This window comes from Salminus brasiliensis, chromosome 22 (assembly GCF_030463535.1).
Source record: "Salminus brasiliensis chromosome 22, fSalBra1.hap2, whole genome shotgun sequence".
Classification (NCBI taxonomy): domain Eukaryota; kingdom Metazoa; phylum Chordata; class Actinopteri; order Characiformes; family Bryconidae; genus Salminus; species Salminus brasiliensis.
In genome coordinates, this window is record NC_132899.1 from 29,338,768 (window position 1) to 29,355,281 (window position 16,514).

A 16,514-nucleotide genomic window follows, 5' to 3' on the forward strand; every position below is an offset into this window, starting at 1 on the left:
GGCAAGTAAAAGATCACCCGATATCCTAAAGCTGTCCATTTAAAAGATGAAACATCACTCTGCTCTTTAGTACGACCCATTCAACCTGCATGGCTGCATGGCTATGTGCTTGACCAGAGCGGTCCAGCAGAGCAAGGCGCAGACCAGAGGACCGCTAGTTTGGATCCTGTTCATGCTGCTAGCCATCGGAAGCTGACTGGCCTGGCTCTCTCCAGGGTGGGTGGAAGGCACTTGCTCCCCACATCGCTCCAGTGCAATGCTGGCCGACATCGGCATCTGTTGGCCAATGCATCAGAGCCGGGTACACAGCATTTTCCTCAGATGACATAAGAAAAATTGGTTTGCCCAAAACACCAGAACTCAGTAACTAAACGAAAGGGTGTCCACATACATTTGGCCATTTGGTGTAGATTTATTTATGAGTAAAACTACACAATCATTTAAGTGGAGTTCTAACACTTATTCATATCCCTATACCATACATATTCATATTGCAAAAAAACTGACACACAAACACACACACTTACTGCAGCACTGCTACTGGAATTCAACAGGAAGTTGGCCGTGTGGGCGGCGACGGGAGGCTGGTTGGGGATCGGTCGATGGCCAAGCGCCATGCCAACGATGGCGGTCATGTGGGTCTCCGTGCCAAAGACATGAATGGGAATCCCAGTGGTCTTTCCTGCAGACAGCACAAAGGACACGGTTCAGGACTATTAGGTAAAAAAATGCCTGCCATTAGAATGGGGCACTCTGAGGCTGATTCTCATGACAATGTTGGACTATACAAGCCATGTCCACGGCAATCACCTACACGAACAACCGCTGCACCTTATGGTAGTTCAGTAATCCAATCAGGGGTCTGTAAAGGTTTGGGATATTTTTCAGCACAAGCACTTACCGACTTCTCCCATCACTCTGAGCCCCTCCTGATAATTTGGGCCGCCACGACGGACGAAGATGGTCACTTCATGCTCTTTCAGAGGGCCCTGGAAGTCCTTTATGGCTCGGACAATACCCTAGACAGGGGAAGAAGGGAGGCATTAGGGTCTACTGGATATTACCGGCACCTCTGAAAGTGTTAGTAGTCCTTGGAATCTGCTAGAAATGAACCACACACCAGAGACTGTTCGCAGAGACTGTAGCAGCAACCCAGATACTGGATATTTAGGCACGTTTTAACTGTATATTACAGACATGAGCAACTCCACTTTTAATACAAGGAGGGAGGGGAATAAGCTATTGGTCCCTTTCCAATTGTCTTGCAGTTGGTTTATTTTGTTTTTTATTAATTTATGATCTAATTGATTTATCTTTTGTGGAAACAATCATTAATTGTATTAAAATTGTGATGCATTTTATCAAAGCAATTAATCATGATTTTGACCCGTTTTGTCAAAATAAAATATGAGTTATAAATTACTCTAGAGGTTTAATAAATGAATAAATAAAAAATAAATAAAAAAATCACTTTCACTCAAATCCAGAGCTTATATTAATAAGCTAAATAAATTGAAATATTGAATGATTTAACCATAGCAACTTTTAAAATAAAATCAGCAACATGTAAAAACTAATAATAATAAAAAAGTTTTTTTGCTATCATATGTTAGATTTCACAATAATATGGCTTTCAGATTTGGGTCTCTCTTCATTCAAAAACTCATGCAGGATCATTGCCTGAAAAAAAGAAAGAAATAAATAAATAAATAAATAAAAAGACGTAGTGCTTGGACCCCAACGATTGCCACTTGTGATCTGATTCATATACTGTCCCTCACAGCAGGTACGAATATCCACAGAATTCTCAGCTGGCAGCCCAGCACGCTCCCAACTCCCCAAACTAAAATAAAGTAATCAAATCTACACAACGCTCAAGAGCGGCATATTTACCATTCAAGGCAATAATCTGACCAAAAGGGCTCACATTCATATATTTTTTAGGAAGACCCTTACTTTAAAGGTAGCTGCTACGTTGGTGAAGTTAGCAATGCTTCCACCGATGATTAATACTTTTCCTGCCAGAAAAACAAGAGAAAAAAAAGAAGTTACAAATGAACAGGAAATGCTCAGCCAGTTCAACCATAACTGCCTCATTTCCTTAGGATTAATCAGTAACAGCTGTTGCCTAGGCATTGTGTGTGTTTTATGGTCTTTCTCAAAATCACACAACCACGCACATACACACACACACTCACCGTCTGGGTGTTTCTCGCAGGTCATGAGTGAGAGTATGGTCTTGGCGTAGTCGTACGTCTGCTGTTCACTGGGAGCACCGGAGTACTCCCCGTAGTTTGCCAGTTCATCCACTCCACCCAGGTCACAAATTGTGTCACTGAGCAGATATTGCAAAAAAAACAACATCTGACTTTACTCAAAACAGCTGCAGAAACACCAACACAGTGGTTTAAGACTCAATCCAACATTAGTCATTTTAGTTTTATGGGAAGCAAACATGATCCAGTAACTGTAGAGCAGAGAAAACCTATACATAAAATGTTAAACACACACACACACACACACACACGTGTGCGTATATATATATATATATATATATATATATATATATATAATATATATATATATATATATATATATATATATATATATATACACACACACACACACACACACACGTGTGCGTGTATATATATATATATATATATATATATATATATATATATATATATATATATATATATATATATATATATATATATATATACACACACACACACACACACACACACACACACACACACACATACATACACTATATACATACATATATATATATATATATACAGTGCATCCGGAAAGTATTCACAGCGCTTCACTTTTTCCACATTTTGTTAGGTTACAGCCTTATTCCAAATTGTATTAAATTAATCTCTTTCCTCAAAATTCTACACAAAATACCCCATTATGACCATGTGAAAAAAGTTTTCTTGAGAGTTCTGAAAATGTATTAAAATTAAAAAACTAAGAAATCATATTTACATAAGTATTCACAGCCTTTGCTTAATACTTTGTAGAACCACCCTTGGCAGCAACTACAGCCTCAAGTCTTTTTGAATATGATGCCACAAGCTTGGCACACCTCTCTTTAGGCAGTTTTGCCCATTCTTCTTTGCAGTACCTCTGAAGCTCCATCAGGTTGGATGGGAGACGTCTGTGCACAGCCATTTTCAGATCTCTCCAGAGATGTTCAATCGGATTCAAGTCTGGGCTCTGGCTGGGCCACTCCAGGACATTCACAGAGTGGTCCTGAAGCCACTCCTTCTGAGGTTAAGAGCGCTATGGAGTAGGTTTTCATCCAGGATGTCTCTGTACATTGCTGCATTCATCTTTCCCTCTATCCTGACTAGTCTGGCAGTTCCTGCTGCTGAAAAACATCCCCATAGCATGATGCTGCCACCACCATGCTTGACTGTAGGGATGGTATTGGCCTCGTGATGAGCAGTGCCTGGTTTCCTCCAAACATGACGCCTGGCATTCACACCAAAGAGTTCAATCTTTGTCTCATCAGACCAGAGAATTTTGCTTCTCATGGTCTGAGAGTCCTTCAGGTGCCTTTTGGCAAATTCCAGATGGGCTGCCTTGTGCCTTTTACTAAGGAGTGGCTTTCGCCTGGCCACTCTGCCATACAGGCCTGATTGGTGGATTGCTGCAGAGATGGTTGTCCTTCTGCAAGGTTCTCCTCTCTCCACGGAGGAACACTGGAGCTCTGACAGAGTGACCATCGGGTTCTTGGTCACCTCCCTGACCAAGGCCCTTCTCCCCCGATCGCTCAATTTAGATGGCCGGCCAGCTCTAGGAAGAGTCCTGGTGGTTCCAAACTTCTTCCATTTACGGATGATGGAGGCCACTGTGCTCATTGGGACCTTCAAAGCAGCAGAAATTTTTCTGTATCCTTCCCCAGATTTGTGCCTCGAGACTATTTTGTCTCGGAGGTCTACAGACAATTCCTTTGACTTCATGCTTGGTGTTTGCGCTCTGACATGCAGTCAACTGTGGGACCTTATATAGACAGGTGTGTGCCTTTCCAAATCATGTCCAATCAACTGGATTTACCACAGGGGGACTCCATTTAAGCTGTAGAAACATCTCAAGGATGATCAGTGGAAACAGGATGCACCTGAGCTCAATTTTGAGCTTCATGGCGAAGGCTGTGAATACTTACGTAAATGTGATTTCTTAGTTTTTTATTTTTAATAAATTTTCAGAACTCTCAAGAAAACTTTTTTCACATGGTCATAATGGGGTATTTTGTGTAGAATTTTGAGGAAAGAGATTAATTTAATACAATTTGGAATAAGGCTGTAACCTAACAAAATGTGGAAAAAGTGAAGCGCTGTGAATACTTTCCGGATGCACTGTATATAAATAATGCATATGTGTGTGTGTGTATGTACACACACACACACACTATTTTTATAAACATATTTTTAATATATTATATATACACACACTATATACATACATACATCTACTATATGTTACGATACTAGACATTTTCATGATACACAAGCTGTGTCCCAATTAGGGATGCAATGCATGATATGTCGCCGTATGTGTTAATTTATGGAATATAATTATTTCTAGTCTTGAATTAAGGTCAATGTTGGCTCATTTTGCATCTTATGTCAATGGTAGATGTAACACACAGAAAAACCCACTATAAGACTAAGATTCAGTGGGTTTCTCTACTACATATATTTTGCTGTGGTGGCTTTTTTATGGGCACTTTCTTTCTGCTCAATGTTGCTCAATCTTGGCTCATTTTGCATCTTATTTTAATTGTGATAACCAAATCTAGTTTGTGACAAGTTGGTTTACTCTTATTAAATCGGCTACTAACTGGAATTTTCCACTCCACCAGCTGTGAAGTAGAATGGAAAATTCTAATGAGAGCCCTGTTCCAGCTTCATTAAGTCCAGTGACTTAAGGTTTCTCTCAGCTGACGTTCAGCAGTCAGCACCAGCCAAATAAATAGATACAGTTTGATTAAATATTTTTTTTTCTGTTAAATAGGTTTTATCATCTTCCTCTTTAGATGAAGTGTTTCAACTATGCAGCATTTCACAACATGGGGAGGACTTCTTTTTGTTTATTAAAAAAAATAATATTTAAAAGGGTATGATCTCATTTTCACAGCTTTGTAAATAGATAACAAATACACAACAGGTGTTAAGTGGAAACCCTGCAGTATTAATAATATGCTGAATTATTCGATATACCTGTACACCACTGATGCACCTCCTCCTGCTACCATGGTCCAGATTCGACCTCTGGGGTTCAGCAGGGTCAGTTTGAGACTAGCGCCACTCTTAGCATCCAGGTCTGCGATGTAAGCCTCCTACAAACAAAACACACACAACCATGGTGGGGGTTGGTTGTCACAATCATTACACCACTGATCATTACACCACTAAATGAAGTGACCTACTGTTCTGAACGCTACCAATATAGAGAATTTATTTACTGCATGATACAGTAAAAGAAATCTTTGTTTATGGACGCCATTTCCAGTCCCGATAAATCTGGCTGTGCGAATTCACGAATCTGGCAATCAGTGGCAATGTGCGTATGGTCCATTACCTCAGGGTAGGCCTCTCTGCCGAAAGGTGGAGGAAACTCCACGTCACCCCACTTAGGCTTACAGATGAAGTCAGCCGTGGCATCGATTTTGGCCGCCATGTCCAGGACATACACACCTTCCCCATTAACTACTGCAATGCAACAGAAACACAGGGTGTTTTACAGCCCAGACAAACAGAGAGCCAGATCAATCACTCTCTATCCAGGCTGGTGGTAAATGCTGAGCCCTGGTAATAGACAGGTGGAAGCTCCAGTTAAAATGTATTCCGAGTACTGAAACTTATGGTGAAACCAACTGGTTAAATAACACTGTATAGAAAAGGAGTTATTACTATTATTAAATTATCATCAAAGTTGTAAACAAAGACCAGCAGGTATGTGAATAAACACTGGGAGGTTTGAGGTAGGTAACAGAAATGAGACAAAACTGAACCAATAACTAGCTTCTGACTACTTATGTTTGATACATGGCTGGTGGTGGTGATGTCTACACAACTGGTATCTCGCTTCCTTCCTACATGTATTTGTAATATACATACAATAGTAGATATTAATATAAAAAAAATAATAACAATAATAATAATAAATTAAATGAACCTTAAACTATTACATTTTACGGTTGAATTGTCCAAAAAATACATTTAAAAACAAAGAAATGCAATGAAATCAAAATAAATAAATAAAATAAACAATTAAATTCAATATAAAATGAAATTAAAAATAAATGAATAAAAAGTTGACCATATAAATTATATTTATATTTATATAAAGTATACTTTTTTGTACATTTTTAAAAAATGGAATGATTTTTATTAAAGAACATTCCACCAATTTCTCAGAATTTCTGCATAATTGAATCCTTGACATAAATGAAGTTATAAGTGGAACTAGGGGTCCACATGTCTACAATACAAATTACACAAAATACAGGGTCCACAAACTACACACGTCTTCAGATGTTTACAGGTAATATGGATAATATAGTAGAATTTATATTATATATATATATATATATATAATAAAATGACATATATTTATGCCATTTCACTTTTAAGATGATTCCACTCATCCAAGCTCAGCACTTCACAATAGTGACGTGACAATAGTATGATGAACCCACACAACCTGAAAGTGAACCAGTCTGACTGAGCAGCAGAAGAATTCAGAAACGCCCACCGTCAGAGTAAATCTACATAACTGGTTATTCTTCTACAGTCAGTGAGATATTTCATTTCCACTGCATGTTCTGATAGAGACACAGCAGTAAAAGAGAGAAAGGAGAAAGGGAAAGGAGGCAAAAGGGATGCAGAGCATGTACCGAGTGGGTTAATCTCGAGGTATGTGAAGTACAAGTCCTCATACAGGTTAAAGAGTCCCACGATGAAACTGGCCAGAACCCTGTGGACGCAAACGCACAGTGTTACAATTCGGTTGTATAATTGTGTATATATAACTCCAAACAACAGTCACTGATCGAGCGTCAAGGTTGGCCCTGGAGAACCTCAGATTAGCTGCAGGATGTATTAAAAGGACCGGTTCTGTCAGTAGATTTTGTGTGAGAGTCCACAGACTGTAAAAGTTTTAGGCCAGCAGTAACAATGTTTGAGAATAATGTAGGGAAGCATTTCTGAAGGAGAATCCTAACATATATGTTCTACAGGTCTCCGCTGGGCTCGTCATAACACTGGAAAATAAGACCACCCATCTGCCTTGAGATTCATATAATGGAGCACAATCTTCATTTCAAAGAGACTGAAGACAAACACTGGCCTTTTCTTCTTAAATATATCAGAATCTAAATCGCAAGTGCTTAGTTTGATTATTTATAATTTATTTATTTAAAATTTTTTCTTTTTATAAATATAATGCTGCCAATTTGTCAGACCTACCATCTAAAATGTATTGAATTCTTGACTAATTTCTTTCTTTATTTTTTATTTATTTATGAGGTTTATTTTTATTTTTCAATAGAAATAAGGAAGTCGGTTGATCCTGAAGCTTGAAGTAGCGATTTGAACGTTTTAACTAATATGAAAAGAAAGGCAATAGGAGCTCATTTTAAACACATGCTGCTGTTTGTCACAATATTCCACAAATCCAGATCCTTAAACATTGTTGAAACAGCTTTTAATAGATTTTCTTTTAAGCGGATAAGTTACGATTTTGCCATGTAGTCCAAGACCGGTGTACATTAGCAATGTTAGCCTAGCATCACTCATCGCAATCAACATTGACTGATTAAACGGATGTTCATTTGATTTTTCACCAAATTAATTTCAGTACAAACAGTTTTATCAGTTTAAAACTAACTGCTTGAATGGGAATGAATGAAATTGGTCTGGAGTGAAGCTGAGGGCAGTTGGTCACTTGTCTCAAAGCACTCAACCGGTGAAAAACTGAGATCTGAGAACATTTGAAAACAGGTGTTACTTAATAATATATATCCTGCCTTGGTCATTAAAAAGGGTATTCTGATACGTCTGATCAGCAGAAGGTAACAGTGAGGGGCAAAGATAGGTGCGGTTTAAAAGAAGCTAAAGCGAACATTTGTAACATTACATATTAAGTAGGGTGAGGTTCACCCCTCAGTAACATCTGTAACAGTGTGCTGGTTTGTTGAGATCAGGGACAGCCTTCATATTTTATTTTCTTGGCAAATATTATTTAAACACAAACCAAATATCTCACAACCCAGAGGGCCGCTGACTGTGGTGTTAGGACTCTCCAGGTCTAAGCAGAACTGTGTTTTAGTTGGGTCACTGCAAATCACCGCTGCCCGATTATAAACATGCATTACCGTTTTATCATTTTCTCCATGGTTTGAACCCTGTAGCTGTATATAAAGAATTTAATTAGAAATAGAAATACACTCTTATTTTACATTGACTTCCATTCAAAGTTAAGAACCTTCTAATGTTTTTTTGCTTTATTTGAACAAAACGTGAAAAAAGCTATTAATACGCCACAAGCAAATTTTTTCCAATTTCTACCAGTGACACTCCCATTAAATATTCAATTCACTTTTGGGGCTTAATGATCTCTTTCTGAACAAAGACTTAGGAATCTGGTCTTGTATTGTTGGTAATAATTCGCAGGGGTATTCTGAGGACACCTGCTGAGTGGCCATGGGCTCTCCTATCAGGACTAACTCACACAGTTATTGTTTTAAACAAGGTCATGAACAGTGGTGGCTCAGTCATTAGAGTGCTGGGATACTGATCACAAGGCTCTTAGTCCAATGATGGCAGCCTGGCAGATGCGGGCACTGAACTGACTCTGAACGCACTGTCCTCCAGGGATGCTACAGCATGGCTGACCCTGCTCTCTGACCCGGGCTTTCTGAGCTGGATTATGTGAAGGTAAAGTGTAAAGGTAAAATGACAATAAAAGGTACATAAATTATTGCATTAATTAGCATTAGTGTAGCTAAGCTATGAAAAAAAAAAAAATACAAAGAAAGTATTCCAGCTTGACAATCTTTGAAAGTCAGGAGTTCACCACAGACAGATCTCTCTGCTCTGCGATTGGCTAGTAACTCACTCTTTCTTCTCGTCAGGAACGTGGACCAGCAGCTGCTCGGTAACCGCATCCTCGGTGAGCTTCTCGTCTACGCCCACCAGCAGTCGTAGCGCTTTGGAGTCGACATCTCCGACCTCCACGCCTCCCTCGTGATGAAACAACACGTAATCGCCCTCCCGCGTGGCATAAATACACGTGTAAAACTCCTCCTCCTGAAAAAGCAAAAAAACAAAATAAGAAAAAAAAAAAATGAGGAACGACCAACACACACACTAACACACACACACACACTAACACACATCCCTGCTCCAAAATCCACAACTTCAAGCTCGACCAACAGGAAAAGGTCAGGTCAGATGAGACTGTTTGGCCACAATGACCACAGATATGTTTGGTGAAGTAAAGGTGAGGCATTCAACCCTGAGAACACTGTTAAGGACCGTAACTGTTAAGCATGGTGGTGGTAGTAACATGATTTATGTCTGGTTTGCTGTTTAACCATATATTTAGTGTGCTTTTGACCCTGTATGTATAATTTCTATACTAGCGGTCAGGGTTTAAACAACACAAAATGAAGCCCTTGTCAGCCAGCAGTCTTTGAAGGTCATCAAAAATTATTCACAGTGTGCAGAGCAGGGTTCAAAATAGTTTATTTGCCGATTGCACTTTTTGTTTTATTCAGTAGCGAATATGTCTTGTTGTTTAGTCTATTACTGGGCCAATCAGAAGCTCAGTATGTCATTAATGATTTGGAAAACTGTGGATGGGCTTATAGGGATGTCTGCAGTTCTCTGTGAACCCAGAGATCAGAAATGTGAAATGACAGAAAATGCTAAAAGCACTACAATCTTGATCTAACTCAAGCACACTTTCTGCACCGCACAGCTCAGGGGTAAGTGGAACAGTTCTGTACATATTTATTCAGGAAATATTGCTTTACAGCCTGACCCATTTATACACCATGTATTTGTAGTTTGCACAAACATGTCAATAATGTGTCCCATGTTATCTAATCTTTCGCTGTAACTTGTGTATACTCTCTTTAGATAACTAGAACTGTTTGTTCAGTTTCGCACCAAATCTCATGTCCTGTTGTGTTTATTACCTGCGAGTGGGGCACGAACGGCTCAATGAGGAAGTTCTTGAGGACACCCTTCGCCTTTCCAACCTGTGTTTGAAAAAATATATAAATTAATTCATTAAAACAAAAGACACCAAATAAAACAACCACCAATCATGTTAATAAGCTGATATTTGATATACTGCCACAGTGGGGACTTAGATACTGGCGGAGTTAGTAGAGTTAGTAGACTCCGCACCCTGTCCTCGACTCTCCTTGTAGTCTAACCTTCAACAGTTGGCCAAGAATCACACAGCAAACAGCAGGTGAACAGCAAGAACTTTTTCCAATCTGCTGACACAAACACGGCCTGCAAAACTGTGCTTTATGCTGATACTCCCATCACCGTAAAACAATAGAGCCTTTCTTACCGCCCCCCCCCACCCACTGTGTTCAGCCTCACCCCAAAAAAACTTGCTTCTCATAAGGCAGTCAGGCAGCAAATCAGATTATTACTTTATTAGATTTTTCTAGATGTATTGTTTTTGCATATTTGGACACTTAATAAAATAAATAAATAAATAAATCACTCTGTGGTGATGTGATGTATGCCTAAAGGCTCCATAAACCTTTCGGGGCAGTGAAATTGTAGAAGAATTGTATAAGAAAGTAAGTAGTCATGCTTAGGGCTGGGTGATATGGTAAAAAATACTGCATCACGATATTTCAACAGATTTCCTCGATACACAATACCCATCACAATGTAACCACACACTAAACACCTCAGTTCCGACAGATTCTTTATAATCTACTATTCAGATACTCTCCCGTACATCAGCATTAGCTGACCATCTAGTTAGACCAGGCTAATTACACTGTACCCTGAACTGAACCCTGCAGCTAATCAGCGTTTACTAAGAAGGAACAGTATCCTTAAAACGCTTAGAAAAGCATAGTGTGTATCACAATTAAAAATAATAATAATAATAATAAATAAATAAAAATCATATTGCTCATACTGCTTCATGCTGCTTGCCATCAGCAGCCGGAGTTTGAGAGGGCAAACTTGGACTTGCTTTCTCAGGGGTGAAGACTGCCCCCAAAAGTCCCAGTGTGATGGTGGTCAGCACGGGCATCTGTTAGGTGTTGTATTGGAGCTAGGGGATGGGCTGGCTTCACATGGGTCGAAAGAGACATGTGGTAGTCTTCACCCTCCTAGTGTTAATAATAATAATAATAATAATAATAGTGTAGGGGACATTGCTAGAGATGGGGGGAGTTTACATGAGCAGGGATTGGGCAAGTGTTCTTTCAACTTGGGTAGAGAAATGGGGTAGAAATAAATGATAGTAAAACAGGAAAAAAAAGTGTAGTAGACACAAAAGAAGAACATGTAGAAGCCGAAGAAGTAGAAGATATGTTAAAAAAAAAAAAAAAAAAAAAAAAGCCAGACAACATTTGGTTAAAGCAGTAAGAACTGGTACTTTTCGGCTCCTGGGCTCCCCCTACAGCTAAGGTGTGTAATTCACTTTTACTCCACTGCCATAAATACACAGACAGCTGTTGTACACTTCTTGACAAGTGGTCAGTGGAGCATCTACATGATTCTCAAGCTGCTGTTTTAGGGTGAAATGGCAATCGCAAAAAGAGAAAATGACAAAATTGCGGTAGAGTCAAGTTTTAGTTGATTTACTGAGGGGGAGGGGATTAATAATTATATATATATATATTTTAAAAAAATTGAACTCAATAGAACAGAAACTCTGTAATGTACATACTGTGGTTTCCCTCATCAGGCGCGGTTTCAGCCATTCCCGAACGCCCTGCAGGTCCAGATCCACGCCCACCAATCCCAGCTTCCCTCGCCGCTTGATCAGCTGATCAGGCTTCACCACCAGTCGCTGGGCAGGGGAAAGAGATGCACAGACGTCAGCATGGCGGCACGACACAGGAAGTCAGCTCCTGGCTTTTTTCACCACTGTTATAACTTAGGAACATCTCAGCCAGTCTGCACAGCTTTGAAGGTAGTTACCAATTAGTAATGGGGTGTAATTAAAGTCTGAACTAAATCTGAACCACCAACAACATAACTAACATTGGAGCTAACCAAGCACAGAAGACGGGACTGACTAACTGGAAAAAAGCTAAGGATCATTCCTGCTGGACAGCCCTCATCTTCAGGAGTTTTAATGAACTAGTTTGGGTCTCCTGGTCAATCACAAATCATTTTCATTATTTTATTACTAGATCTCATCGGAGGACTTAGGCAGTGTCCAGGAAACGGACCACTGGGGTTCAAACACTGAGTGTTCTGCATTTGTGTAGCATCGCACTGCTTGGTGAAACTTCTGGTACTGTAGTGACCGTAGCTCTTGGGCATGCACAAACCTCGGTGAGGAGCCACGGGTGGTCCTGTGTGAGGCGTTCCCAGTCAGTCTCGGCGGTGGCGGTGGCGTAGCGGAAGCGGTTCTGCACGGCGGCCGTGGTGCAGATGTACTTATACAGGAACTCTTTCCCGGTCTGCTCGGAGATGGCTTTGGCAGACATCACGGCTCAGTCTCAGCTGCCCTGCGCACAGACACAACAAAGGAAAAGGGTTCAACGAAATTCACAGAAAGGCACTAATCACACAAACCAGCTTTTCTACACCTAGGAACCGTCGCTAGTGATGAAAACAAGCCGGCAGCAGGGTCAACGGATCATTACCCTAAAGAAAGCACACACATCTGCAGCACCAAAGTCACAGCTTAAGGCTTAATGTGGTAAACAGACTCTGATGGTCATTATCCAGCCGACCACTTGCAGAGGTAGAGGATCACTGAACAAACAGGGATAATTAGAAAGAAAAGCACAATTCCATTTAAAATGTTTGCATTTATCTGAAACTCGTGTCCAGAGTGACTTGCATTTGACCTGGGAGACCCCCAAAAGTGCCGCTGTTAGCCTAGTGTGTACCAATGAGCTGATCGTGTAATAAAATGATTCAAATGAATATAAAATATAAAAATATATAAAATATGCAAAACATCCAGATGGAAAACTAAAATAAACATTTTAAATAAAATCATTAAAACAAAAACTGCTCCATCGGGGGTCCGAGCGGCTCAGTAGTCCAAACCGATGCCATGCTTTGACGCAGGGGGGTTGCGAGTCAGCCGCCATGCCACTTTGCCATCAGAAACCGGAGTCTTCCAGAGCACAACTGGCCATCGGGTGGGCCGATGGCGATCTCGCCATCAAATACCTCTTATGGCCGGGCTGGGGACCCCGCGTTACCTCAGAGCGACCCGCCGCAGTTAAAAAAGGGGCGTTGGGATTAACATGTACTGGAGGACACTTACTTTTCCAGTGTCGGGAGCATTGCTAGTGCTAGTGCTAGTTATGGATGGGTTGGTTAATTGGCAGTACTTACTTAGGAAGAAAAGGACGGTAGGGTTGTGTTTAAAAGCCAGCAGCCAGTTAGCTACCCTGCTAAGGAGAGGTACTACAGATGTAATCATTACCTAGTTATTCCAAGGGTGTGAGAAAATGTATACATCAAAGTATCACGATATTCTGTTATGTAGTACTGTATCAATTCTCAATCTGATTTTTTATGAATAGGTTACACACAGGCTGTGGTTTTAACCTAGTCCAAGTCTTAGTCTTCAGATCCTTCATTACAAATTACAAATTATTTTCTTTTACCCATTTTTAAATGTTTATAGTTTAGAGAACTGAAAGCCTGCATTAGAGCAGCATATGTAAAGCACTACAGCTCAGTTAAGATCAACACGCCTTACATAAACTAGAAAAACTAGATCCGGAACTAGATCTGATCCCGCATTTGCTGAACTGATATCCGTCAATTTAGAAGATCAGAAATCTCCCATCAGACATCTCAAAGTCTGCATGTGGGTCTGGTCTTTTGCAGATGTCAGACAGTTTCTGACGTCTACTCAGTGCATCTTCTCCAACCGGAGAAGAAAAGGCATGTGCTTCTACAGGCTGGGCAGCTTTTTCGCTCACTCAAATAAACTTACAGCAGACTCAACTTTCAGGAGCTGCCCCACAAACACACGGATGGACAGGACAGGACAGGACAGGACAGAGTGTCTTTGTTTGAACAGTTTTGAGAGATGGAGGTAGTAGAACTAAACACACAAATCCAGACGTCCTGGTCTTGGTCCTGACCTGACCTGATCTGATCTGGCCATGCTGGCAGGAGCTCTCTGAATCTGGCCATGGTGATCTTCACCACTTACTTCAACTTCAGTCAAGAGCAGACCTCCAGAATCCTCTCCAACCATGTTCTGATCATCTGCAGCTGATGATTGGCTCCTGCGTCTAATTTCAGGCGTCTGAAGTAGTAATAAATGTGGGGGAGTTCTAACTTTATCCTCACAGGAAAACTGTATTTCTATTAATTACATTTGACACATTTTTTAAAATGACATTTTTAGGGCTCTAAGCGGCTCAGCAGTCTAATGCACTACCACTGTGGCCCAGGGGTCGCGAGTACGAATCTTGAGCCATGCCACTTTGGCATCAGCAGCCGGAGACGGAGAGAGCACAACTGGCCGTGCTCTGTCCGGATGGGTAGGTAGAGGGGCATCCGGTGATTCCCGGCAATGCCACATTGGCAGCTGGCTTTGCATGTATTAAAGGAGACGCGTGTTAAGTCATTACCCTCCTGGTGCCGGGATGCTAGGCTAGGGGGGAGTTACGTGCAGTAGGGTTAATGGGCAGTGCCACACTGGCATGGTAATCTAACTAAACGCAGACATTTCTTGAGCTTATTTCTGCTGTTTTGAAAACGTTGAGATATACTAATGTATGAAACCCTGAATGGCGTCCTGCCGCTGGGTGAACGATTTTTAACCCTTTCCTGCACTAGCAACGCTAACATCCTGCTCCATAAAGCAGTAACAGGATCCTGAGTTGAGACAACCACGGGCAACTTCATACACCGCATCGGAGCGCCGTTGCGTGGAACATCCGCCTCCATGAGTCGTAAAAGGATTGGTTTTAGACCATTAGAAGCCAGCTAGCCCATCCTTTGGTCAACACAGCAGCTGCTGTTTGTGGAGTCGGCTCTACTCGCTCACAGCAGCTCAACAGAGGCCAGTTGTTGGGTTAATTGTTAATAAAAGGCCACTGGCTGCTCACAAGTCTTCTCAGCACGTGGGCAGCATCAACACTAAGGCTGCTTTCTAAAAGCCAAAACCGGTGAGATCACACACACACACACACACACACACACACACACACACACACACACACACACACACACACACACACACACACACACACACAGGCCGGAGTGAGCTGCTCCCTTTCCTGGCAGAAACTGACTGACGACTTCATGACCGATGGAAAAGCAATGACTGCACTGAGGGGGTGGCTGGAGTGGTCCCTGCAAATCCAGCCAAGCAGAATCACTGTAGGGTGGCTTCACTGGACCGTCATCAGCACTGTTAGCACTTCCAATTCCACCTGAAACAATCTGGTCGAACAGGAAACAGGGGGAACAGGAGGGACAGGAGGGACAGGAGGATGTGATATTGGGCTGTAGAACATCACCTCAAACCCCCGGTAAGATTAGCTAAAAGCTGAACACAGCTACACTCCCCTCCGCAACGTCAGAACTCACCCACTTCCTTTGAAAGACTCTCACTGCTTAGGGTTCAAAGCCCCGGTTTCTGTTTTTAGATCTGAACCAGAAGTGGGCGTGGCTTAAACCTGACACGTCTGATTATCGCTTCTTTAAAGCGGCATTTCATGAAAGCCTATTTCTGAACAATAAAAAGATACCTACCTACACCAACACCTCGGACCCCCACATCAGGAGACGCCACGCCAAACATTTCTCCACCTCCTACAACCATAACTTCTGCTAGAGTGCTAGTCTCTGGGACCAGGTTTGAGAGGTCAGTATTTATAAGCTTTGAACTCCACCTATCTGATGAGGACTGTGAACAAACCACAGCCTGAAACCTGAAAAGTCAGAGGTGCCCAAACTTTTGCATGGTGCTTCCTTCAGTTCCTATAAATATCCAAAACAAACTGGTTTCTACGCTAATATTGATTACAGTGTTGAGCAGGGAGCCCGAACCTTTGTACGCCACCCTGTGTGTTTTACAGAAGAGCCCAGCGAGTCACAGCGGGTTCTCTAATGAACGTCTAGAACGTGGCACTGCTGAACAGTACAGTCAGACACCGCTGCAGGACGCCGGACATATGATCGAGCAGGCTGCTCCTGTCCAAGACAAATCAATGCACGCTGTCCAACCAGCGCAACTTGTCAAAGACACTGACTGCTGCTGCAGCCGCCTACACAAAACACACCTCACAC

General features: G+C 41.4%; 1 protein-coding gene across 1 annotated transcript in view; it reads right to left on the reverse strand.

The window, feature by feature from the left end:
• The window catches only part of aclyb (ATP citrate lyase b), a 36,792-nt gene that overhangs the window by 18,027 nt on the left and 2,251 nt on the right, over positions 1 to 16,514 (reverse strand). Inside the window, exons 2-13 of the mRNA XM_072667962.1 lie at positions 12,569 to 12,748; positions 11,959 to 12,081; positions 10,226 to 10,288; positions 9,142 to 9,332; positions 6,920 to 6,999; positions 5,602 to 5,732; positions 5,241 to 5,359; positions 2,199 to 2,335; positions 1,957 to 2,018; positions 902 to 1,019; positions 460 to 682; positions 198 to 276 (exon numbers count right to left, since the gene is read on the reverse strand). Coding sequence (XP_072524063.1) covers positions 198 to 276; positions 460 to 682; positions 902 to 1,019; positions 1,957 to 2,018; positions 2,199 to 2,335; positions 5,241 to 5,359; positions 5,602 to 5,732; positions 6,920 to 6,999; positions 9,142 to 9,332; positions 10,226 to 10,288; positions 11,959 to 12,081; positions 12,569 to 12,727 — 1,485 coding nt within the window. The 5' untranslated portion in view covers positions 12,728 to 12,748. The remainder of the gene's footprint in view (positions 1 to 197; positions 277 to 459; positions 683 to 901; positions 1,020 to 1,956; positions 2,019 to 2,198; positions 2,336 to 5,240; positions 5,360 to 5,601; positions 5,733 to 6,919; positions 7,000 to 9,141; positions 9,333 to 10,225; positions 10,289 to 11,958; positions 12,082 to 12,568; positions 12,749 to 16,514) is intronic.